We start from the raw sequence: 23,698 nt of genomic DNA on the forward strand, positions 1-23,698 counted from the left end.
CTCTCTGAAATTATCTCTCTGCCCCAATCTTCTTTCATGTCTGACAGACTATTATCTGAAAATGTCTATCTCGCTACACAAATTATCTATGGATACAATCGCAGTAACATCTCCCTGAGGACATTGTTAAAAATCGATCTGAGGAAAGCTTTTGACTCGGTGAGGTGGGATTTTCTCGATTCAGCTCTTAGGGCATTGCGTGTTCAAGATAGGTTTATTGGTTGGATCCAACAGTGCATCTCCATAGCTTCGTTTACTCTTGCAGTCAATGGAAGCTTTTGGTTATTTTGAGAGCACTAGTGGTCTGCGTCAGGGCGGTCCTATTTCGCCTTACATATTAGTTCTTGTCATGAGGGTTTCTCTGCCCTATTATCATCTCAGTACGCGAATGGTTATATTAGGTTTCATCCTAGCACCTCTCAACTTCAAATATCTCACCTAATGTTTGCGGACGACGTGATGATTATTTTGATGGGAGTAGCTCTTCCCTCCACGGTATTCAGGAAATTCTAGATGATTTTGCAAGCTAGTCTTGTTTGCATATGAATATCCATAAAATGGAGTTATTTTCGGAGAGACTGACCATAACGAATCTACAGCTTTGAATTGCTATGGATTCCCTACAGGTTCACTACCATTACGCTATTTAGGCCTCTCTCTAATGCATAGGAAGTTGAGGATATCTGAGTTTAAATCACTTTTAGATAACCTCATTTGGAAATTCAGGATATGGGCGGCTAAGCCTCTTTCGTATACGGGAAAAATTATTTTAATAAAAGTTGTTATATCCAGAACAATCAACTTCTGGATGTCGACATTCGTGCTCCCCAAGGCTTGCATCAAAAAAATTAAGACTCTTTGTTCTTAGTTATTTTGGTCTGGAAAAATAGACGTTCGCAAAGGAGCTAAGGTCGCAGAGAACTCTCAGTGTCTCCCGAAAGAGGAAGGCGGCATAGGCACCAGGATCTTTACGATATGGAACAAAACCGTCTATCTCAGGTTTATATGGCTCTTATTTTCAGACAAACCATCTATTTAGGCTGCTTGGCACAAAGACTGACATATTCACAATTCAAATTTATGGGCTATAGTTCCTCCCAACAATAACCCATGGACCTGGAAAACGCTTATAAACCTGCGACCCCTAGCCATCAAATTCATCAAAATGGTGCTTGGAAATGGCTCCACTGCAAGCTTCTGGTTTGATTCTTGGTCTACTCTTGGTCCTCTTAACTTGTTGTTTGGTCCCTCGGGTACTCGAGAACTGGGTATACCTCTAACTGATTCAGTCGCAGATGCGACAAATGGTGATTCATGGTCTCTTACCCCCCCCCCCCCCCCGCTCCAACATCGCGATGCAGCTTCACATCTTCCTCACTACCATTCAGGTTCCGTAAGCTTCTGCTCCTGCTGGCTCTTATTGTTGGGTTGTGGATGGCGTCAACTGCAATGGTTACTCTTTGGCCAGAACATGGGATTTGATGAGACCACGGGAAACAATCAAGAGCTGGGCATGTACTGTCTGGTACGAAGGTGCTAACCAAATCATGCGTTTAATATGTGGCTTGCTACTCTTGATAGGTTGCCGACAAGACAATGGTTGTCTGCGTGGGATCTTAATATTTCCAATCTTTGTTGTCTCTTCTCTGCCTCTAAAGAATCAAAAGAAGATACATGGGACAAAGGAGTCGTATCCTTGTCGGGTGGGGTAACGGTTTCAAGTTAGTAGTATTCTCTAGTGGTGTGATAGTTGCAGGCAGAGAAGTAGTAGCATCTGATGAGGGTAACAAAGGAAGAACCGACGATGTGGGAGCAATCTAAGAGTTTGGTGATAACCAATCATTAACAGCAGTATCAGATTTTAAAACTGGAGGTGTAATATATTGTGTGTCTTGAACTCCTAGAAAATGATCCTCAAAAAAACACAACATCTCAACTTGAAAAGAAATCATTGCTCTCAACATTATATAGCTTCCAAGCCTTCTTCCCATAAGGGTATCCAACAAACAAGCATTGGCTGCGATCACTAAATTTGTCTCTATTACGAGGTCGTTTATGTGCATAACAGAGACACCAAAAGACGTGTAGTGAATCAAAGGAAGGCTTAGAGCCATGTAGCAATTCATAAGGTGTACGCCCATTGAGAACAAATGAAGGCGTTCTATTGATAAGATGTGCGGCTGTAAGAATGCTTTCGCCCCAAAAGGTAACTGGTAATTTTGCTTGGAACAGAGGAGCTCGAGCAATGTTGAGAATGTGTTTGTGCTTACGTTCTACTCGAGCGTTTTGCTGTGGCGTATCCACACATGATGTCTGGTGTTCAATGCCTTGTTTTCAAAAGAAGGATTTAAGAACCACGAACTCGGAGCCATTGTCGGATCTGATAGTTTTGACTTGTTTCCCAAACTGTTTCTCACTCATGATGCAGAAGTTTTGGATCAATCCCTTAATTTTTGATTTCTTTAACATTAGATACGTCCAAACAGCTATAGAGAAATCATCAACAATAGTGAGAAAATAAGCAGCCCCGCAGGAAGAGTGAGTTCGATATGGACCCCACACATCACAATGTATTAAAGAAAAAAAGCTATAAAGCTTTATTAGAACTATTAGGAAAAACTGATTGTGTTTGTTTAGCACGAAAACAAATGTCACAAGAATGTGACTCAGCAAAATCAACTTTTTAAGTAGAAAACACAGGTAATGTAGAAAGCACTTTGTAGGACGGATGACCAAGTCGTCGATGCCATAGGACTGAAGGAGAAATACTCTTCGCAGTAGTCTGATTAGCACTCGCAACTTTGACACCTTTGAAGTAGTACACCCCCTCTCGTTCTTCATCGGCTCCAATAAGGGTCCTCGTAAAACGATATTGTAAAACGCAAATAGTGTCAGTAAAGATGGCAATGCAGCCGGTCTGCTTCAACATTCTGGAAACCAAAATCAATGTACAATTGAAATTTGGTACGTAAAGAACATTAAGCAGTATGTAATCTTTTGCATAAATGCCATATTTTAGTGGCGCGAGAAGCAGTGCCATCCGGGAAAGTAACCGTGGGTGGTAAGATATTGATGACATTATGTAACACAGACAAGTTGCATGTCATATGATGAGAAGCACCAGTATCTATAATAACACCAAAGAGTTCGGTTTTACCAGACAAACGATCAGTAGATATTTGGGTTTGTTGTGAATGAAGTAAACCGATGAAAGCTGCAATTTGATCAGATGTAGAAGAAGAAGAAGATGGAGCACTGACGGAGGCAGACGTAGCGTTTGAACGACCACGACCTCGTCCCCCAGAATTAGGGTAGCGAATACCTGAAGCATTCCAAGAACCATGTTGTTGTTATTTCTCAAGGAACCACTCCGGGTAACCATGTAGTAGAAAACACTCTGAAGCTTCATGTCATGTACGTTTGCAGTGAGTACAAGAGCGAGCAGGATCACGGCTTCGAGAAACGACTGCTGCAACATTGATAGATGTAGGTGTTATGTCTGACTTGACGGAGAAGCTAATTGCGTCTTGCCACACAGATTATTGATGTTTTGCTCGGCTCGTATAACTTGTGAGTAGACGATGTTTAAGTCAGGCAAGGGTTCTTCGTCAATTATTTGAGAGCGGATGCCATTGAATCTAACTTCATCGAGATCGAACAAGAACTTATGGACTTTCGCATCTCTCGTTCTTTCTCAAGTTCTGCAGATGCAGCACATGTGCAAGAAACTGAAGGTTTGAAATTCTCTATCTCTTCCCAGGGTTTGGAAAGACGTTCATAGTATTCAAGAACGGACAATCCGTTCTGTTTGAAGTAGTAGTATTAGGCGGAAATAGATGAAATAGAAAGAAAGATTTATCACTCTGATGCCATAAAATATATTGTAAATTGTTGATGTATGGTCACATACATATACATATCATAGAGACTCCTAACCCTAAGGGTAATATGAATATAGATAATTACAAGATATTAGTTATCATTATTGCTAAGATGTATCCTTATCTTCTATAGTTATGGATTATCATTTCCTTTTTAAGATACAAATTGTCTAGTTTTTGTCACAGATGATTCTTTGTTTTCATAGTAATTTCAGAAAAAAATCTACTCATATTTTTAAAAGCATAAAGTACAATGTGCGGATTGGCCTGGTTGTTATCGTCAAGTCCGATATCATGGAACCTACTAAATCCAATAGATAGGCTATATAATGATATGCATGAAAAAAAAAAGGGTCACAGTTAGACCTTTTTTTTGAGACAGTTAGACAGTTAGACTTAATTAGGACTTGGGAGTAGTAACCTCGAGTAAAATGGATCCTGGGACTCCCGAGACGAAGGTCGTGTTGAAGTCATTAGCTGAGATAATTCATTTTTAGTTTCTGGTGGGTTAATTCAAGCCTTTTGTTGCCTTTGTTGGTATATGGTTTATCTCACTGTTTTGACGATCTTAGATAGCCAACAATGTGCTTTCTCCATAAGAAGACCTGCAAGTCAGGTGATCTGTTATAGATTTTTTACCAAATCAAACCTGCTGCTACTTTCCATATGTATTTGACATGAAAAAAGCAATGAAGCATGACGACTTTTTGAAGTAAAAAATCAAATTTAATATATGAATTTATTTGTTAGTAAAAGGATAAAAGTCAACGCAAAAACTATAATTGTAGTACGAATATTGCAGTAACATAAAATATACGAATAAAAAGTTAAAAACTAAGTGGATTAAAGTCAATGCTTATAAATATAAACTATATTTGTCGTACGAATTTGTATATCATCAATCTCTATCAATAAAAATCAATTACTGATCTGATCTCTTTTTTTTTTTTGCAAAACGTTATTGATCTGATCATTTGCAATTAAATGGTTTGTAATAATGTTGTTGATGTGTAACAATGGACGTCCGAATTTGTAAAATATCCATGTGAATTTTAAAAGGAAATAACACATATTGTCAACCTAAATCATATATATATTCTTGAACTACTATACTAACTAAAAGTCTAAAACTAAGATATATAAATATTTTTTTGTTTAAATATATAAATATAAATTAAGATAAAACAAAAGAAAAAAAAAAAAACTTCAATCTCTTTCTCCTCACCTCTCTCTCTCTACCCCGACTACAAAAAGTAGATCAGAGCCTTGCTCCGACGTCGGCGGCGCGTGAGCGCTTGTACCGGTGCCGGAGGCGTCACTCTTCCCCTCCTCTGTTCGTTTGATCTTTGCTCATCTTTCGTTGCTTCATCCCCTTCGTCTTGTTGTTGTTTCTGTCACTAGAGGTTACACTGGTCTAGATCTCTTTCGCGAGGAGCTCGACACCGGTTTGTTGTCTTCTTATGTTGGAGCATGGCGCGGAGCTGGATTAACTGTCGTTGAAGTGGGTCGGCTTTTTAGGGTTTCAAGGGGGCGTTTTCGTTTTTTGCCCCTTGGCGAGTAGGCGGTGCGTGGAGGCGGAGTTTAGGCCCACGGTTGTTGTCGTGGTGGTAGGTTTGCGGATCTGCTCTCTTGATCTCTAGTGGTGTGCTGTCGGTCGATTGGTATGGTGTGTTGCCTCGGTGTCTTGGCGATTCGCGTCCTCTTTATCGGCATCTGAGAGCTTCGGAGGTTTCCATAAACTCGAAGGTTAGCTTAGCCAACGGCGCTGGCATGTGTCAGTTCCGGCGGTGGTGGCATCTAGAGACTTGTTGTGTTGCGCTACTTCGTCGTCTATGGCTGCGGCGTTGCAATGCGTGCGGTCTTCCTCTCACCTACTTTCTCCTCTTCCCGGTGCTTGTACTACTGGTTCCATTGCAGAAGCCAAGTCGACTGGTTTCAGTGGTGATTAGCTCGTGTTTTATATGGTTGTTTGTGATGATGTTGTCGGCTCAACAATGTGACAGCTTTGGTTCTTCGTCCTTCGGTTCTTGGAGGAGACGACTGGCGGTGTTTGTGATGGATTCCCGAGTATGTGCTTCATTTTTCTCTCACCGGTGGCACAAGTCAGATTGATGGCATATCCCAGTGCCAAGAGGCATCCACTACAAAAAAAAGTCCTCATTGATAGCACATGATTATAGCACGTTTTACTGAACTGCTATCGTAGATGAGTCTAAAATTTGCTTATTATATAATAGGGTTAATTAAACGCTATGGTAGAGTTTCACTAAGTGGGAACCTAAAATTAGCTTTACCGCGGCACACTTAGCAAAAAAAAGACTAATCTGATTATTTTCCCTCTCTCCACTCGCGAAAGACCTTTCTCTTTTTCTCAGTTTCCCCTCTTTCCCTACTAACCCTAAAAAAATTAGACCACAATCTCCATCACTAAAACCCTAATACGCTAATCCAGAACCGTAATAAAGCTCCCCACATCCATTATTGTCGACTGCGAAGGTATCGAGGATTGTGATTGTGACATCTCTGTCGATTGTTATCTCAAATGGAAGAGATGTTTGTTGCTTTGATTTCGTCTTTGTTTTCTTTCCTGTTTGATTTGTGTTCATGCTCCACGTTGTTTGCTTAGATTCCCTTTATTATATTCTTAACAACATTAAAATTGATTCATGATTTTATCGATTTCGATTTACAGTCAAGCGATAAATTGTTCAATTTAGGTTTGATTGATTATATTATTTGTTACTTTGAATGGTTCTCTATGTTACTAAAGGTTTCAATTTAGGTTTTAGAACATAGAATGGTGGACAAAGACTGGGTTCATCTGAGCAGGTAATGAATTTTATCATATATGTTATGTTTCAGTATGTGTTTAGTCACTGAGCTTGTGAATTTTTGTTTTGGTTTCATGTCACCGAAGAGTCGATCATGCTTATGAGAGAGGAGCTATAAGTTTGTACGGGAAGTGGCTGCAGCTTCGGGAGGAATTGATATGATTGTCTATCCTTGCATTGACTGTCGTAACATAGATCGTCATTGCGGAAGTGTGGTAGTTGCTCATCTTGTTACTAGGGGAATGGAGGAGGCTTATAAGAAGCGCACTGATTGGTATCTGCATGGAGAGTTGAGCTCAGTGGTTGAAGATGAAAGAAGGGCAAGTCAATGGAATGACTAGATCATTGGTTTATACAGAGCCACTGAGTGTTCCGATGAAGCTTTAGCTGGTACGGGGGATGTCTTTGAGATAACAGAGGGAGAGAACAAGAAAGAAGATGAATTTTTGGCGAATCTAGCTGAAGCTGAAACACCTTTGTATCCTACATGTGCGAACCACAACAAGTTATCTGCAATAGTGTCATTATTTAGATTGAAGACTCAGAATGAATGGTCTGACAAGAGCTTCAATGAACTGCTAGAGACGTTGCCGGAAATGTTACCAGAGGAGAATGTGCTGCACACTTCACTGTACGAGGTTAAGAAATTTTTGAAATCATTTGATATGGGTTACGAGAAGATCCATGCTTGTGTGAATGACTGCTGCCTATTCAGAAAGAAGTTGAAGAAGCTTGAGTACTGTCCAAAATGCAAGGCATCGAGATGGAAGACTAATATCCATACGGGTGAGAAGAAGAAAGGAGTCCCACAGAAAGTATTACTCTACTTTCCAATAATTCCAAGGTTGAAGAGAATGTTCCGGTCTGAGGAAATGGCTAAGGATCTAAGGTGGCACTTCAACAACAAAAGCACTGATGGGAAACTTCAACACCCTGTTGATTCAGTCACATGGGATCAGATGAATGCGAAATACCCTGACTTTGCCGCTGAAGAAAGGAACATGAGGCTTGGACTTTCAACAGACGGATTTAATCCATTCAACATGAATAATTCTATGTACAGTTGCTGGCCGGTATTGTTAGTCAACTACAACTTGCCACATGATTTATGTATGAAGAAGGAGAGCATAATGCTTTCACTGTTGATTCCTGGTCCACAACAGCCCGGTAACAGTATAGATGTCTACTTAGAGCCTCTCATTGAAGATCTAAACCATCTGTGGAGCAGTGGAGAGTTAGTGTACGACGCTTATACTCGATCAACTTTCACACTGAAGGCAATGCTGCTTTGGACATCAGTGATTTCCCGGCTTATGGGAATCTTGCAGCTGCAAAGTGAAGGGAAAAATGGGGTGTCCTTTATGTGAAAAAAACACAGACAGTATGTGGCTTAAGTACAGCAGAAAACATGTGTATATGTGCCACAGAAAAGGTCTGCCACCAGCTCATAGTTTTCGGGGAAAGAAGAAGTGGTTTGATGGAAAAGCTGAGCAAAGGAGAAGGGGACGAATTTTAACCGGCCTTGTAATTTCACAAAACCTCAGAAATTTCAAGAATGACTTTGGCAATGTTAAACATTCTGGGAGTAAGAGAAAAACGATGGGCTATACCGATTTAGATGAAGAGGAAGAGGAAGATGAGGAGGAAGAGGAAGAAGTGGAAATAGATGAGGATGAGTTATCTAGATGGAAGAAAAGATCTATTTTTTTCAAGCTACCTTATTGGGCGGTAAGATATCTATTTCATGGTACCTTAGATAGTTTTCCATTTTGAATATGTTATGTCTAAATTTGACTTTATGTACTGTTTCTGATATGATTAGGAAATCCCGGTGAGGCACAACTTAGATGTTATGCATGTAGAGAGAAATGTGGCTGCTAGTCTAGTTTCGACATTGTTGCACTGTGGAAAATCCAAGGACGGTCTTCCGGCTCGTAAAGATCTTGAGGATCTTGGTATAAGGCAGGATTTGCACCCTCGCATACATGGAAAACGAACATATCTTCCTCTAGCACCGTGGTCTTTGTCTAAGACAGAGAAGAAGATATTTTGTAGGAGAGTTTTTGACTTCAAAGGGCCAGATGGATATTGTTCCAACATATCTAGAGGTGTTTCTTTAGATGACTGTAAAGTCACAGGGCTGAAATCACATGACTATCATGTGTTAATGCAGCAACTTCTTCCAATTGCACTTAAAGGGCTGTTACCTAAAGGACCGAGACTAGCAATTTCAAGGTTATGCGAATTCTTCAATCTGTTGTGCCATAGAGTTATTGATAGAGAGCAGCTTCTGGTTATGGAAGCGGAGATTGTAGAGACGCTTTGCTTGTTTGAAAGATATTTTCCTCCAAGTTTCTTTGATATCATGGTCCATTTGGCTGTGCATCTAGGAAGGGAGGCCCGGCTTGGTGGACCTGTCCATTTTAGATGGATGTACCCATTTGAAAGGTAATGTCTTCATGACTGCTGTAGATATTTTCATCTAAGTTTCTTTGATAGCCATTTTATTTTTCTAATCGACATAGACACATTTTCAGGTACATGAAAGTCCTCAAAGACTTTGTTAGAAATCCTGCTAGACCAGAAGGGTGCATTGCTGAGTCTTATCTTGCCGAGGAATGTATGAAGTTTTGCAGTGAATTTCTCAAGAAGTCAACAAATGTACAAGACAAAATAGAGAGAAACATGGACTATGAGAACAGCTCTATCTTAGAGGATCGTCCAATATCAGCTGGCACATCAGTTACACTCACTGAAATGGAGAAGAAAATAGCACATCTTGCTATCATCCAAAACCTTGCTCTCGTCAAACCTTTTGTAGAGTAAGAATCATATTCTTTATATTTATATTGTCTTTACTCGTTTTGATATTTATTTCTAATATGCACATTCTCTGTCCAGTGAGCATCTCCAGTATTTACAAGACTCAGATGACAGATGTAGGAGAGATGCATCCGTCTTATGGAGTATGCATACTAAGAATTTTGCTTCATGGCTAAAAGAACAGGTACATGATTTGTTATCTGGTTTTGATAATATGATATAGGTGTTTTACTAGTCTTAACTTTTGTAGGTGCCTCTTGATGCTAAAGAACATGACGAAACACTCAAGGCAAGCCTATGGTCCACGTTCTTCAGCAAAGTCATATACGGGCTATATAGTTAACGGTCAGAGGTTTCACACCGCATCAGTTGATAGGAAAAGTCAGAATTCTGGGAGTTTGTAGATCTAGTGCGAAAGATACAGCACAGGTCGTTGATTGGGTTTCCTACTACGGCAGAGTAACTGACATCATTCTGATAGACTATAACGTCTTCTATGTTCCTCTGTTCCGGTGTCATTGGGCTGTAATGGGTAATGGAGTGAAGATTGAAGATGGTTTCACACTTGTTAACATGAATCATAGTCAAGCCTCTTTCACAAGTGATCCTTACATAATGGCTTCTCAGGCGAACCAAGTCTTTTACTCAAGGGAAAATGAGTCTTCTAATTGGTATATTGTAATGAGAGGTCCTTCAAGAAGATATAGTACAGAAGATATTCAAGAGGGAAATGCTGAGATTGGGCCACTGCCTACAAATATTGACATGGAAGTTGACAATGATGAAGCCAGAACAGATTGTGAAGGCATATATGTCTGAAACGTATCCTTACTTTGTGTGCTTGTTCTGTGCTTGTTTGCTTCTGTTTGTGCTTGTTTTGTGCTAGTTTGCTTCTGTGTGTGCTTGTTTTGTGCTTCGTTGTTGTTTTGTTTGGATTTAACTTTTTCCTGCTCATAATTTGATGAAGGTAAATTGAGATGAAACGTGGAAAAAAGAGAGGAGTCAGGAAGTCAACAAAGAAAGTAGTACAAGAAGATTCAGAAGCTGAGTTTGTCTGTACTTTACATGGTGAAGGGGCAGACCAAGATGAAGTTGTTCAAGAGCAGGAAGGACCTGAAGGTGTTCAAGAGCAGGCAGGAGCTGAACTTGATCCAGAACAACAAAACCCTGAACAGAGAAACGATGAACAACAACAGACAGAAGAGCCTGAATGTGAAGTCGAACTATCTACTAATGAAGAGCCTGAAGTTGGAACCAACCGTAAGAGGAAGCGTGGACCGACAAGAATGAAAGACCTAGCCAAACACCCAAATACAAGAGTTCATGTTCAGTTCAATGCCTTGGGAGAAGCGTATGGTGAAGGTTCAGTCAAGTTGTCTTCATATCTAGGTCCATTGGTTAGGGAGTACGTTCCTGTCACAGTTGAAGGTTGGAAAAAAACTCTCTAAAGAAGTGAAGACAGTTCTCTGGAAATCTGTGCAGGTTCTGACTTCTATACTATGAGAACATCTAGATGTTATGCAACTGGAGATAGATTACTGAGTTGTTTTCTACGTGAGTGCATGCAAGGTTTGAAATTGATGATGACTACCATAGGGATGCAGTGCTTAAGCAGATGGGAGCGTTGTGGAGATCATCGAAGTCACGTCTTGTCACCCAAATCAATGAAGCCGATAATAACCAACAAATGATGAAGCTCAGACCGAAGAATGTTCCTCCGGTTGAATGGCGCAAATTTGTGAAGTTGAAAACAAGCCAAGAATTCAAGGTATTTATTTTGAGTAGAGTAAAATATTTTTTGAAAGTAGATAAGATATTAACAATCAGAGGTTATGATAGGTTGTGAGTGATAGCTACAAGGAGAGAAGACGCAAACAGATACCTCACACTTGTAGTCGGAAGGGAATGGTTAGACTAGCAGAAGACATGGTAAGTATTTGTTCTTCTCGTTGTTTCCTTTTCAATTGGTACGATGGTATATTGACATACAATGTTTAAAAGGAAAAACAGTTCTGATGACCCATCTCAAGTGACAAGACTTAAAATCTGGGTCAAGTCTCGGACCCGAAAAGATGGAACTCCTATAAATACAAATGCGGCTGAAAAGATAGTAAGTGAAAACATAAATTATGGTTTGCTATATATAATGCTTTTCATATTAATCGTTTGTTGTCTGATGTACAACAAAAGGCAGTTGAGCTTGGTAGTGGTGCCAATCCATCGTCTGCTAAAAATCAAGATGAGGATACACTCGTCAAGCTGTTAGGACCTGATAATCCTGGTCGTATGAGAGTAATGAGCAGAAATATGAGTAAGACCAAGTTAGCTTGCTTCCAAGTTAAGCACAAGACTATTTTTGAAATGCAAGAGAAGCAATATGAGCTCCAGGAAACTGTTAATCAGTTAAAGGCTGAACTTGCAGCACTGAAAACCCAGGTCATATAATATTTATGTTTATACATTGAGATAGGAGGTGATAACAAAATAATAAGAATTGTTTTGGTTTAACTTACAGAGAGAAGAATATGAAGTTGGTGAAAACTCGGCTGCAAGGAGTGTGAACAAAAAAACAGAAAAGAAGTGTCTTATAATAGATTGGGCTGATGAAGATGGCAACGTTGGTGAGGGCCGTATTCTCTCTTCAGACCCAAACGATATAGTAAATGACTGTCGTTTAGGACCTACAGATGTTAAAGTATTGGTTGACGCTGCTACTGAACCAGAAGCTTTCCTCTGGAGACCTGCGAAGAACATGTGCACGATTCAGGAAGCTGTTGGCCATATTATTGCATGGCCTAAGAGTAAATGTGTTGAACTAGGTCAGGGCCTCCAACTAGAAGAAATTGCCCCACTGATAAAGTATTTTGGTCCATTCTCTTATTAGTTAATGTACTGAGTAGGCTTTTACTGATATTGTACTGAGTAGTTAATGTACTGAGTAGACTTGTACTGATATTGTATTGTCATTGTCTAATAGGGCTCAAGATCAAATTTTCTCAACAAATGCAAACTATTGGATTTATCCGATGATAATGTAGTTGTTGGTGAAGGACGTTGGCAGACGCAAGAACCAAAAGCTTTGGTGAATGGACTTCCTCTCGGACCAAAGGTAGTAAAAGTTTTTCTGGATGTTGTACATGAACCTGAAACATTTTTATGGAGGCCTACGTTGGAAGTGGCATACCTTGAGGACAGCATAATGACTTTTATATCATGGACCGCTCACAAAGTTGTATTCGAAAACCCAGTAGAAGCAAGAAGAAAAGTGTCTCCGACTCCAAATACTGCAGATCTTAAAGTTCCTTCTCCTAGGTCTATTGGAAGCAGCCTTAAAAAAAGTGGAAAATCAAGAGCAACAACATCAACTACTCCTACTAAGAAGTCTCCCTCAATGCCGGTAACATTTTCTTCCTTAGGTTGTAAATAATAATATTTGTCTTACTGTCTGAGTACTACAATGTTTTGTACTGTAAACATGACAGCTAAATGATGGATCCCAAGCTATACAAGTGAATCAGAAGTGCAAATTGATGGACATCAGTGAGAGGAAACAAGTCGTTGCCGAAGGACGTGTGCATTCAACAAACCTAGATCAGATGGTTCACTTTGTACGATTGGGTCCGAACGCAGCTAGAGTGTGGGTAGATGCAGTGTTGGTAGATGATCCAGACGTTTGGAGGAAATATGATGAAATGGAGAGCTTGAAGGATGCACATGGTTCTTCTATCGCATGGCCACTTGATAAATTGGTCATATTTTAAGTTGAACAGGTAAGTGTTGTGCTTTCTCTTTACAATCTTTCTGATGCAATTCCTATACTGATTAGAGGTTTTGATTGTAGCAACTTGGGGAATGAAGAACTCTGGTCCAGCCTTTAAACAAGGCTACTGAACTTATAATTATCTTATGTGTATGACTTTGTTTTCAGTTTTCAATCGGCTGTGTAAACTTTATGACTTATGTATTAGCTACATATTCTATGAATGCTCTATGAATGCTTTCGTTGTTGCTTATGAGTGGTGTTTTCTGAAATCAATTCTGGGCACCAACATACCATAGCATAACCAACAAACCAGCAATAACAAAAAACAGTTGTTATAGTTGAAAATCATAGCATTTAAATCAAACTACGAATTAGACAAACAAATCTACAATAGCAAAAACAAAAATGTTGTAGTAAAATATCATAGCGTTTTAAATTACCTACGAATTGGACAATGATAACATATTTCGAAGCTATACCAAAATTAAATATAAGAATACTGAACAGCTATTGTAGAAGGACATATCATAACTCGAATTATGAATCGTAAACAATTTGTGACAAAATTAAAACATGTTATAGTTACGTTAAAAACGGCATTCGTTTATTGCTATCATATCGGAATATTAGTAGCGTCAAAGAAAACTGCTATCGTAGAGAGGGGACCTATGATGGTTGCCGATGACATAGCGGATGAGAAAACGCTATGAAACCCCTACAATAGCGTTTATCGTGTGATAAGAATGTACATATTTCTTGTAGTGATCATTTGATTGGTCTTGGTAATGTTGTCTTTCAAATATCGTTTTGCAGGTCTTCGAGCTCCAACCGGTTCAAGTTCAGTGGTCTACTCAGGGCCGACTTTCTGCAGGTCCGTTATCGGCAAAGGCACAGCCCGTTCCTCTTGCCAATGCGGCTATGGCGTTCGAGGCGAGTTTGTATAGTTAGGTATGGGCACGCTCATCAGGTTTGTGTCTCTTACATTTTCTCATCTCCATTTCTTCTAGAGCTTAATAGATGGTGAAGATTGCAAGTTTGATGAGCTCATCGAGAATCAGCTACTCCAAAGACGTCACAAAAAGTCACGGCATCCGAGGAAACGAGGTGAATCTCACCTTCTCATGATCCCCGTCAAAGATTGAGAACGGTTATCTATGCTCGAGGATACTGGCTCCAATCTAGCGGAACAAGCCCGGTTGGTGGGTCGAGTGAAGCTAGTGTGGAAAAAGTTTGATTCGGATTGTTTTGTGTACATCGACTTGTAATCGGATCTGTTATTCCCGTTTCTCTCGTTGGTTAATATAATTTCATTAAAAAAAGATATATATAATTTTTTTTTGAACACATATATAATATATATAAACATCTACATATCATGTTCAAATATTACAAAGAATAATAGCTTGTATCTATGGGCTTTAGCGGGGTCCTATGTGCAGCAAAATAATGAATCAACACCTGGCGTATATGTTTAAAAATTCCCAGACATTTTTTTTCACACGCCAATGCATGGTTTCTACTTTTAGTACAAATGATTTATTACTACAAACCTATTTCCTAAATATTGATAAAATGATTAAAATCATCTCTATTCTTGTAGGTAACCATGAACACTAATAATAATAAAGTTACCCAAGGAAAAAATAATACATGAAATAGAACAAAAACCTTACGTGGAACTGAAATAAATATAATCAATAAAGGTTATTTAAAAATAAAATAAAAATACATAAATAGTACAGTGTGACAACAGTAATCAGGATCCTGCTGAATGAATACACCCAAAATGTATTTGATGTATGTGGGGCATTGCTATTTAGAGAATTCTTATATTTTTATCACGGTTGATATAAATGTGGGCCAAATATCTATAAGCTATACCATAATTCCTTTTTTGCTAAAATATACCATAATGCTTAGGCTTGGGGTTATGTAATAAAAGATAATATATGCTTTTTTAAGATAATATATGTTGATTCACGTCACATCCTTGTCTTTCCTGTTTTCGTTCATGCATCCATGATAAGGATAATAATGCATGTGTTAGCTCGTTTTTATTTTTATTTGATTGTAATAATAAAGAAAGTGAAATTTCTGGAATTTGCTTTCATTCATCGGCTCCCAAAGCTGTGAGCCTGCGGTGAAAATACATAAATAGGGAAGCTTATTTGAACCAGTGAAAAATTGTAGTTACGCATGCATATATTCCTTGTGGCATAATTTATTTATTTTTCTTTATAAGATAAGTATAAATCTACGGCAAATCTCCAAAATAGCACTTTTCTAAGTTTATATCATAAAAATAGCACTCAAAAACTAAAATGACCAAAATAGCACCTTTCTAAGTTTATCCTTTGAAAATTTTAATTTTTTTATTTTTCAAAATTTAAAATCTTATCCCCAAAACCTCATTTCTCAACTCTAAACCCTAAACCCTAAACTCTAAACCCTAAACCCTAAACCCTAAACCCTAAACCTTAAAATCTAAACCCTAAACCCTAAACTCTAAACCCTAAACCCTAAACTCTAAACCCTAAACCCTAAATCCTAAACCCCACCCTTTAACTCTAAACCCTAAGTTTGTGATTTTTGATAAAACATTAAGTGCTTTTTTTGTGACTTTTGACCTTGAGTGCTAGTTTGGGAACAAAAACTTGATTTAGTGTTATTTTTGTCTTTTTCTCATAAATCTAACTCTCGTATGTAATTTTAGAAGGTTAAGTTTATAAAAAACATTAACTAATCAAATGCGTTAATGGTGAATGAATCCAACAACCATGCATATAGCAATAGCCGTAGTAGTGTAGACTGTAAACAATCATTATTGTTGGTAATCTCGAATAAATATCCTAAAAACAAATTAAAAGCGACAATCTGTAATTTATATGATTAACATTTGGAGAAAAAAACGAAGCACAAAAGATTGAAAAAGAAAAGGTGAAAAAGTTGCTTTGAAATTTTACCAGCAGAGATTACGTACGTGTCTTGGCGAAAAAGAACGCAACTTTTATCTTAATTTTTCTGCGTGAGTGTGTGTGGTGGCTGCATAAAAGTGTATATTAAAAATATTTTGCAATTCAATATTACTGCACTATGATTAGTGCTCAGACGTACCCACCGGACACTCTGTGCATGCGGCTTATACACTTCAATTATTTTCAATTTTGAATATATTAAATAGACTATGGGATGGCTTATAATGAAACACATGAGAATATGAAATATGTTCCTTTTCCAATCATATACAATACATCGTTCGTATTGCATAACATATGATTTTGGTTATTTTAATGGGTTTTTCACTGAATAGTTTTCACCTGTTTTAATGTTATCGTACAAATTAACACCGTGATTTTTCATCCGTGATATGAACTATATTTAGTTTTATCAAATGTATACATACTGCAACACTCAACAATTAGGCAATAGAATACATTATAAATGGTTTAGAAGTAATGAACCAGTTAAAACTGTATTATTGTCTTTGTCTTTTATCATTTATCTTGTTTTTATAACTCGAATTCATAATTTATTTTATTAATTTTACTTAATAATTTGATAATTATTTCTGTATATTTTAATATTACAAGTCAAAGTGTTATTACTCTTTTTAATAAGTTTATAGTTCACTTTGACATTTATATCGAGTTTCACCATGTAAGTTTGATCGTATTGTTTTTCCTTGTAAATCTAATTCTTTCGGGTTTTTTCCTAATTCGAAAATGACTTTCACCCCCTTTTAGGTCTTTGATTCTTATTTTAGGCTTAAATTTCTAATTCAGAATTTACACTCCAACTCCAACATTGATTTTTTAGAAATTTGATTTAATTTTGTTATATAGCTAATCAAAATGCTTTAAAACTAAGTAAGTAAGTTACATGATGAGGATAAACAAGATCGCACTCTGTAAAAAAAAAAGAAGAAAAAAGATCGCACTCTATATAACATTGTCTAGTGATTGTTTTTCTTTAATTATGAGTAAACATTATATACTCATCCAGATTCTTTTTTTTTCTTGTGCACACTCAACCAAATGCTTACTAAGTTCAATATATGTACTCATAGATTTCACTCCAAAAAGCCCAATAGAAAAACGAAACATGATATCTTTTCTTGGATTGTACTATAAGCAAATGTACTTTGGTAATGCCATTATTACACGAAACATAGTTTCTACTTTAAGTTTGTATTATTATCACTTCAGGGAAGTGACACTTGGCTGAAGCAACAAAAAATAGAAGACAAAATTATATAAAGACACATGTACACTGTTCATGTAAATCGAGTTCAAAATGCATCTGAATCTTTCGAAATATCTTTTTTTTTTCCGAAAAATCTTCTTTTTTTTTCGAAAAATCTTGATTCGAACATTATGAGTGTACGTATTTAATCCAAACAACAAAAGGAACACATGAGATGGAACCGATCTCTTTGATGTTCTTCCTTACAAAACTTTGTTTTTGGTTTGATATCGAAGTTACATTACATAGTTTATGCCTATATATTAAAACTCTGTTTATTTTTGGTTATGGATAACGACGGCGAGTGATTCCCGGCGACGGAATATCAACTGTTTCGCGATGAATGCTTCGATCGTTTTCTGAAACTCTTCGTTCGTCAGATTGTCCTCCGGAAACGGAACGTCTTCGCACGCCTCCACTATTTCCCGGCAATTCTCCGTCTCCGATCGCCGGAGAAAAGGTTTCGACACCGTCACTGGACGCTGTTTCGCAGAGATTTCCGACTTGCTCCTCCGGTAAACTTTCGTAAGAGGATGATCCTTCGGTGAATCGGTGACGGAAACCGATTTCTTCTCCGGTTCTATTTGCGCGTGATCTTCACGCGCCGCCGTGGGATTTGAGTTTGAGTCAGTTTCGGTGTTTATTATCTGTTTATCGTCGTAGACGATGATCTCTTCCGTCAGATCTCCAATGTCGGAAGAATTTGCGCGGCTATCTCCGGTTCTGATAAACGCGTCGTAGATATCCGCCTCTGCTCCGCCGTCTATGGTACTAGCGGCGGAGAAGACGGTGGATTTGGTGGTGAGAAGAGCGACGACGATGAAGTTTCCGAGGACGAACATGAAGAGAGGAGTGGAGACGACGTAAGAGATACGGCGGAGAAACTCGCGGGAGATTTGGACGGCGAAAGGAAGGGAAGTGAATATCCAACAGAGTAAGAGAAGAGCGACGCAGATCTCCGTGATACGGAAGAGGAAACCAATGCTATGGAAACGATGCAGTGCCTTGGCTTTCTCTGCTTTCACGCTGTCGAAATCGATGAAACTCATTTTCTCAATGAGAAATGTGAGATTGAAAGAAGTGGTTTTCAGGGAAAGTTCGAAAAAGTATCGGAGAAGAAGGAAGGAAGTGGACCCATGACTCTCCCACAAGCGTCTCTTTTTATAGATTTTTAATTCCCTTTTTCCTTCGCATAATTGAACCCCCTTTTTTTTTCTTTCACCTTTCTAATTGTTTTTATTTAATCTTGGAGGTCTACTCTAAATATCTAATTTGAAATTTAATTACTAATAAACACTATAATTGTTGACTCTTTTTATGGAATTATGAAATTTTAGATTAATAATCAACTATGCTTTAAAGTTATAACCATTTTAATTATAATAAAATAATATTTCTTCTGTTTTAAGAGAAATACTTTCTTTTTAAAAGATATTAATTAATAAAGATATATTTATTTTTATTTATTAAATACGTATAATTTTAGTTTAAAAAATAATTTATGAAATTAATATTAGTTTAATTACAAAATAATATATTTATAATCAATTTAAAATGTATTTTAATGTTTGTGTAAATATTAAAAATAAATATTTGAAAACAGAGAGAATATAAAAAAGGACTCATACATTCAAGGAAAAATGCTCGATTGACCTGGTAGACAGATTGTTCAAAAAAAAAAGAACTGGTAGACAGAAAAAATAAAAACGTTTGAACGAGTTTTACAGCTGTTATTTATGAGAAAATTTGGACCGGGCAAAATGAGAAGATGATGTAAAAGGAAATCAGGCTTTCACGTGAGCCGTATGGAATCCGTATAACCACCGCTCCTTTTACCACTTCAAATTGTGTTTAAAAAAAAATACCAATTCAAATTGTTACCACATTATTATTATTTTTAAATAACCAACATTTTGGTGTTTTACTGGTTGGTTATTCAGGTGTTCAAAAAAAAAACTGGTTGGTTATTCTACTCTCTCCAGTGGATCTCGACGTTTCATTAATATGACACGCAACAATTAAAAAAGAAAACAAATTCCAGATCTTTGCACACTTAATCATATAGCAAACGAGATATTAAATTAAATAAATCACATGCTTTAAACTGTTCTAAATTTTACTCAGAAAACAAGTCTAAGAGTTACCAATGACTGACGAAGATTCTAAATAAACAACTATTTAAGTAGTAGCTTATGTTTGTTTAAACGCTATTTTCTGATACATGCAGATTTTCCTAGTCTCTCGTACGGTGAAACTAATCACGTGTGCATGAAACTAATGCAAATTAAATTAAATGTAATTCTATGATTACTTTACACGTAATATCCCATTTAATACGATCACATGGTTCCGATCAATATTCTACAGATAATTAAACTGCCATGCATCACCATACCTTGTATCGTAGAGATATCTACGGACTTTGTCACAAACCCCGCTGTCTAAATTCTTCTCTCCATTCCATTTTAAATTGATTATTCCTTCGAAATATTTTAAAGTATTTGTGATACATTACTGTACAAATTATTTAGATGGGTCTCTCGTATTAACTGAAATACACTCACTGAAATACTGACTACGGAATAAATTACATGGATCACTGAAATTGTAACACACACGAAATTGTTTATGTCTGAATTTATGCGCATCTAAAACCTTAGTTTTTATCTTTCACACTGTTTTCTTTTGAAAACTACTTATATTAAGTACGTTGGATTGTCATATACAACATAACATATACAAATAAACACACACACACGCATCATATTAACAAAGAGAAAAAGACACACTCTTTCCGTTGGTGGGCATGAATTAATATATTCGTTGTGGTCGAATGTAATGATGTTCGGCTAAAAGTTTCAAAGAATGCTTTAAGTCGCTTCAAATTATAATTAGAAGTCAACACTGATAAAATGGAAAATAGTTAATGGGATAACAAAGATTGGTCGACTTCGATTATTTTGCTTTAGGTTTGGAATTATAATAGAAGGAAGAGAAAACAACGGTCGATACATACATATAGTGGAACGACCGCTCGAAATTTTTGATTCAACTTGTTTTAACTACGACTAAATCTTGACCCGCACAACCTTACGAAATATTATTTTTATTGTTATACATATAAATATTCGATTTACATGATTAGTGATTTATAATTTTAACATTTACTATATTGCTAATAGTTTAATATAATATTTTCAACCGCAAGAATTTTATAGTTTGCATGCAGTAATTTAATTTATTGTTTCAAATTATTAATAATATCTCTCTTATTAAAACATGAACACTAACTAAAACCTTACATTATGTGATATTTATGACAAATTCTATTCAGTTTAATATTAACTTTGATATTAATTTCCTTACGATTATACTTGTATTTTATATTTTGGTCATACATATATCTTAATCGAATTATTTTTATGAATTAAATCTTCGACTGGATAACCTATATTAAGTGTAATTTATAAAACGTCCGCTTCATTTAAATTATTAAACCAGAAATTTCAATGTGTTTGTTTTTGTCTTTTTAAACTTCAATTTTCTCTTTATTATCTATGTTTTTTTTAAGTTTCTTATGTTGTCTATTTAGACGTGGAGACAAACCACTTGGATTATTTATAATAAATTTTTCAATGTTAAATTTTTATTTGTAATTCTTCATCTATCATACATGATATTATATAATTAATAGTTAAACATACAACTACATTTAATAATAAACACACTGAAAATAAAAATATTCACATGAAAAATATTTTTTCAATCATTCATATGTCATTTATGTTAATGACATAAATTGATAGAGTACCTATTGCACTTTCAAAATTGCACAAAATAAAAGAAATAAAAGTAATTAAATTAATGAACAATATATGAATATGGTCTATATAGAATAAGCTTGATTATCTTTTGTAAACAAAGCAGCCATTTTTTTTTTGACGTCGAAAGACCATTCTATTACTCAAGTTTGAGGTGGTCTGGGTAACCAAACCGGAATAGAACAACCAATAAAAAGTAACTCCCTATTGAAGGATCTAGCAGTCTTAGCTAAAAAATCTGAAATTTGATTACGCGCCCGTGGAACATGAATGATGTTGAAGTCCGGGAAGCATATCTGTAACGTCTCTATCCTCTCCAATTCCGTCGCAAAGCTTGGCCAAGCCTGAGGGTCCTTTATCATTGCAATCAGCTCCTTGCAGTCTGTCCCGAAGCTTTGACATGTTGAGCGTTGAAGCATATTCTCCATCGCCCATCGCAGTGCTTCTACTTCCGAATGCAAGGCTGATTCGCGTCGAGTGAAATTTCTTGTTCCCATAAGTTGAATGTTCCCAGCACTGTCCATCCATACCCATCCGCATCCACTAAAGTGAGCAGAAGATGTCCAAGATCCATCTAACAAGCAAATATTACCCAAATTATGACTTGGGATACCTCAGGATTATTATCTTGTACCACTGGTTGTACCACTTCGTTAGCATCAAACCAGGCTTGAAATTCACTTTCTGCACGTCGAACTAGCTCCAAAGGATTTCTATCTATACCCCTGAAAAGTTTGTCATTCCTAGCCTTCAAAATATACTATATTATCCAGGGATAAGAATCCTTGTCTTGTTCTGGCTCGATAATGCTATTCTTCCTCCAAAACAGATAGTCCATATTTGTGTAGACGCTTGATACTGGAAATATATCTGGACTTGTTGGAGTCGATGATAATGACCAAAGCAGCCATATACTTCTATTATTAAAGAATAAAACTAAATCGGGCACTATATTTAATAACAGACTGAATGCACTTTCAAAATAACATTTGTATACCGATCATTCAGATTGATAGCATATTTTTAACAGTGTGGTACAAAATTCTTAACTGTTAGAGATACAAAATTTACTTGAAAAATATTATGTTAAATTAATATAACAAATTTAATTCAAAATTATACATGAGTTTAATATAATTACAAAATTAATTAGATACTTAAAAGGGTTATTTTAGTAAAAATGATATACATTTTTATTTTAAATAATTACGAAGTTAATTAAATATTTAAAAGGTTTCTTTAAGTGAAAAACCAAATATACATTTATATTTGAATAAATATGAAAGTAATTAAATATTTTAAAATGTTCCCTTTAGTGAAAAATGAAATATGTATATTTTAAATAAAAAGATATGAATTTTTTTTATTCAAATTTGATTCAGAGAAAATATTCGAATATTTATTTGATTTATGAAAAATTGCCAAAAATACCACATTCATAATATCACTTTTCATGTTTATCTTAACCATTCTTATCTTTACTTTTAAAGAGGAAAATGACATTTATAACACTAGGGATAACTAATCTAGACTTAGGGTTATAATAAATATATAAATAAATACTTATGAATGTGGAATGTGGAATGCGGAGTTTGGGGTTATAATAATTATGTAAATAAATACTTAAATAGTTTCAAAAATAATTTTCGAATTTCAAACAGAAAATTTGAAAAAAACTAAAAAAAACTCAAAAATATTATAAAAAGTTAGAATTTGAAAAAAGTATAATACGAAAACATAAAAAAAATAATTTAATTTTTAATTTTTTTAGTTATTTAAATAATTATTTATTTTGTATATATAGTAAGAGTATAAGAATCTTTTGTCTCTTAATGAATAATGTATTTTTGAATATGTTTATTTAGTGATGGTAAACATGAATAATGGTACCAACAAGGTGGTAAACATGAAAATTCTCCTTGATTTATTTAGGATTGTTTCAAATATGTATACAAAAATTCATTTAAATAATTTTATAAGGGTTGGTCCAACAAAAAAATTCACACATGAAATGAGATTGTGATTTATATTTTAATAGAATATATTGTTTTTTTACATTAACTTATTAAAAATAGAGTTGTGAACTGCATGTGATTCAATGCAAGAACAAATATGTGAAACACTAGTGGATAATTGAAACGCTAGTGAAGTGGAGTGTTTTTTTTTGTTCCACTCTTCATAATAATTTATTTTATTTTATTTATATATGTTGACTGATTATTGATAGTAAATTATTTTAACATCTTTAATTAACATGCAAAAATTTACTCAATATTTTTATGACACAAGAAAATTCATAATGTTATTACTATTTGTTTTTTTTTTATAAATAGAAAT

At 35.9% G+C, this 23,698-nt stretch overlaps 2 protein-coding genes across 5 annotated transcripts; one reads left to right on the forward strand and one right to left on the reverse strand.

Moving 5' to 3' along the window:
- Positions 1–4,733: 4,733 nt before the first annotated feature.
- On the forward strand, positions 4,734–13,551 carry LOC106376347. 4 transcript variants are annotated; one of them, XM_048745950.1, is made up of 15 exons: positions 4,734–6,710; positions 6,799–8,440; positions 8,535–9,160; positions 9,250–9,534; positions 9,614–9,719; positions 9,786–10,357; positions 10,503–11,017; positions 11,105–11,303; positions 11,375–11,464; positions 11,537–11,645; positions 11,726–11,971; positions 12,051–12,394; positions 12,513–12,932; positions 13,018–13,305; positions 13,377–13,551. In XM_048745950.1, the coding sequence occupies exons 2-6, from the start codon at positions 8,060–8,062 to the stop codon at positions 9,876–9,878; spliced, it is 1,491 nt and encodes a 496-aa protein (XP_048601907.1). In that variant the 5' UTR covers positions 4,734–6,710; positions 6,799–8,059; the 3' UTR covers positions 9,879–10,357; positions 10,503–11,017; positions 11,105–11,303; positions 11,375–11,464; positions 11,537–11,645; positions 11,726–11,971; positions 12,051–12,394; positions 12,513–12,932; positions 13,018–13,305; positions 13,377–13,551. The 4 variants fall into 4 exon arrangements, with proteins under 4 accessions (XP_048601907.1, XP_013671862.1, XP_022550667.1 ...); XM_013816408.3 differs by having other exon boundaries at positions 9,786–11,017; XM_022694946.2 differs by having other exon boundaries at positions 9,786–11,017; positions 12,051–12,354.
- Positions 13,552–17,815: 4,264 nt separating this feature from the next.
- Positions 17,816–18,589, reverse strand: LOC106374576. Its single transcript, XM_013814572.3, has one exon. The coding sequence runs from the start codon at positions 18,587–18,589 to the stop codon at positions 17,816–17,818; it is 774 nt and encodes a 257-aa protein (XP_013670026.2).
- Between the last annotated feature and the right edge of the window lie 5,109 nt (positions 18,590–23,698).

The sequence above is a fragment of the Brassica napus genome, chromosome C1, assembly GCF_020379485.1.
Source record: "Brassica napus cultivar Da-Ae chromosome C1, Da-Ae, whole genome shotgun sequence".
Classification (NCBI taxonomy): domain Eukaryota; kingdom Viridiplantae; phylum Streptophyta; class Magnoliopsida; order Brassicales; family Brassicaceae; genus Brassica; species Brassica napus.

Bases quoted from the DNA above. Each gene is read 5' to 3' on its own strand.
- LOC106376347 (XM_013816408.3), top strand. From the start codon at position 8,060: ATGGGGTGTCCTTTATGTGAAAAAAACACAGACAGTATGTGGCTTAAG. The intron at 9,161-9,249 runs GTAATGTCTTCA...ACACATTTTCAG, and splicing joins TGGATGTACCCATTTGAAAG to GTACATGAAAGTCCTCAAAG. The intron at 9,720-9,785 runs GTACATGATTTG...TAACTTTTGTAG, and splicing joins CTTCATGGCTAAAAGAACAG to GTGCCTCTTGATGCTAAAGA.
- LOC106374576 (XM_013814572.3), bottom strand. From the start codon at position 18,589: ATGAGTTTCATCGATTTCGACAGCGTGAAAGCAGAGAAAGCCAAGGCA.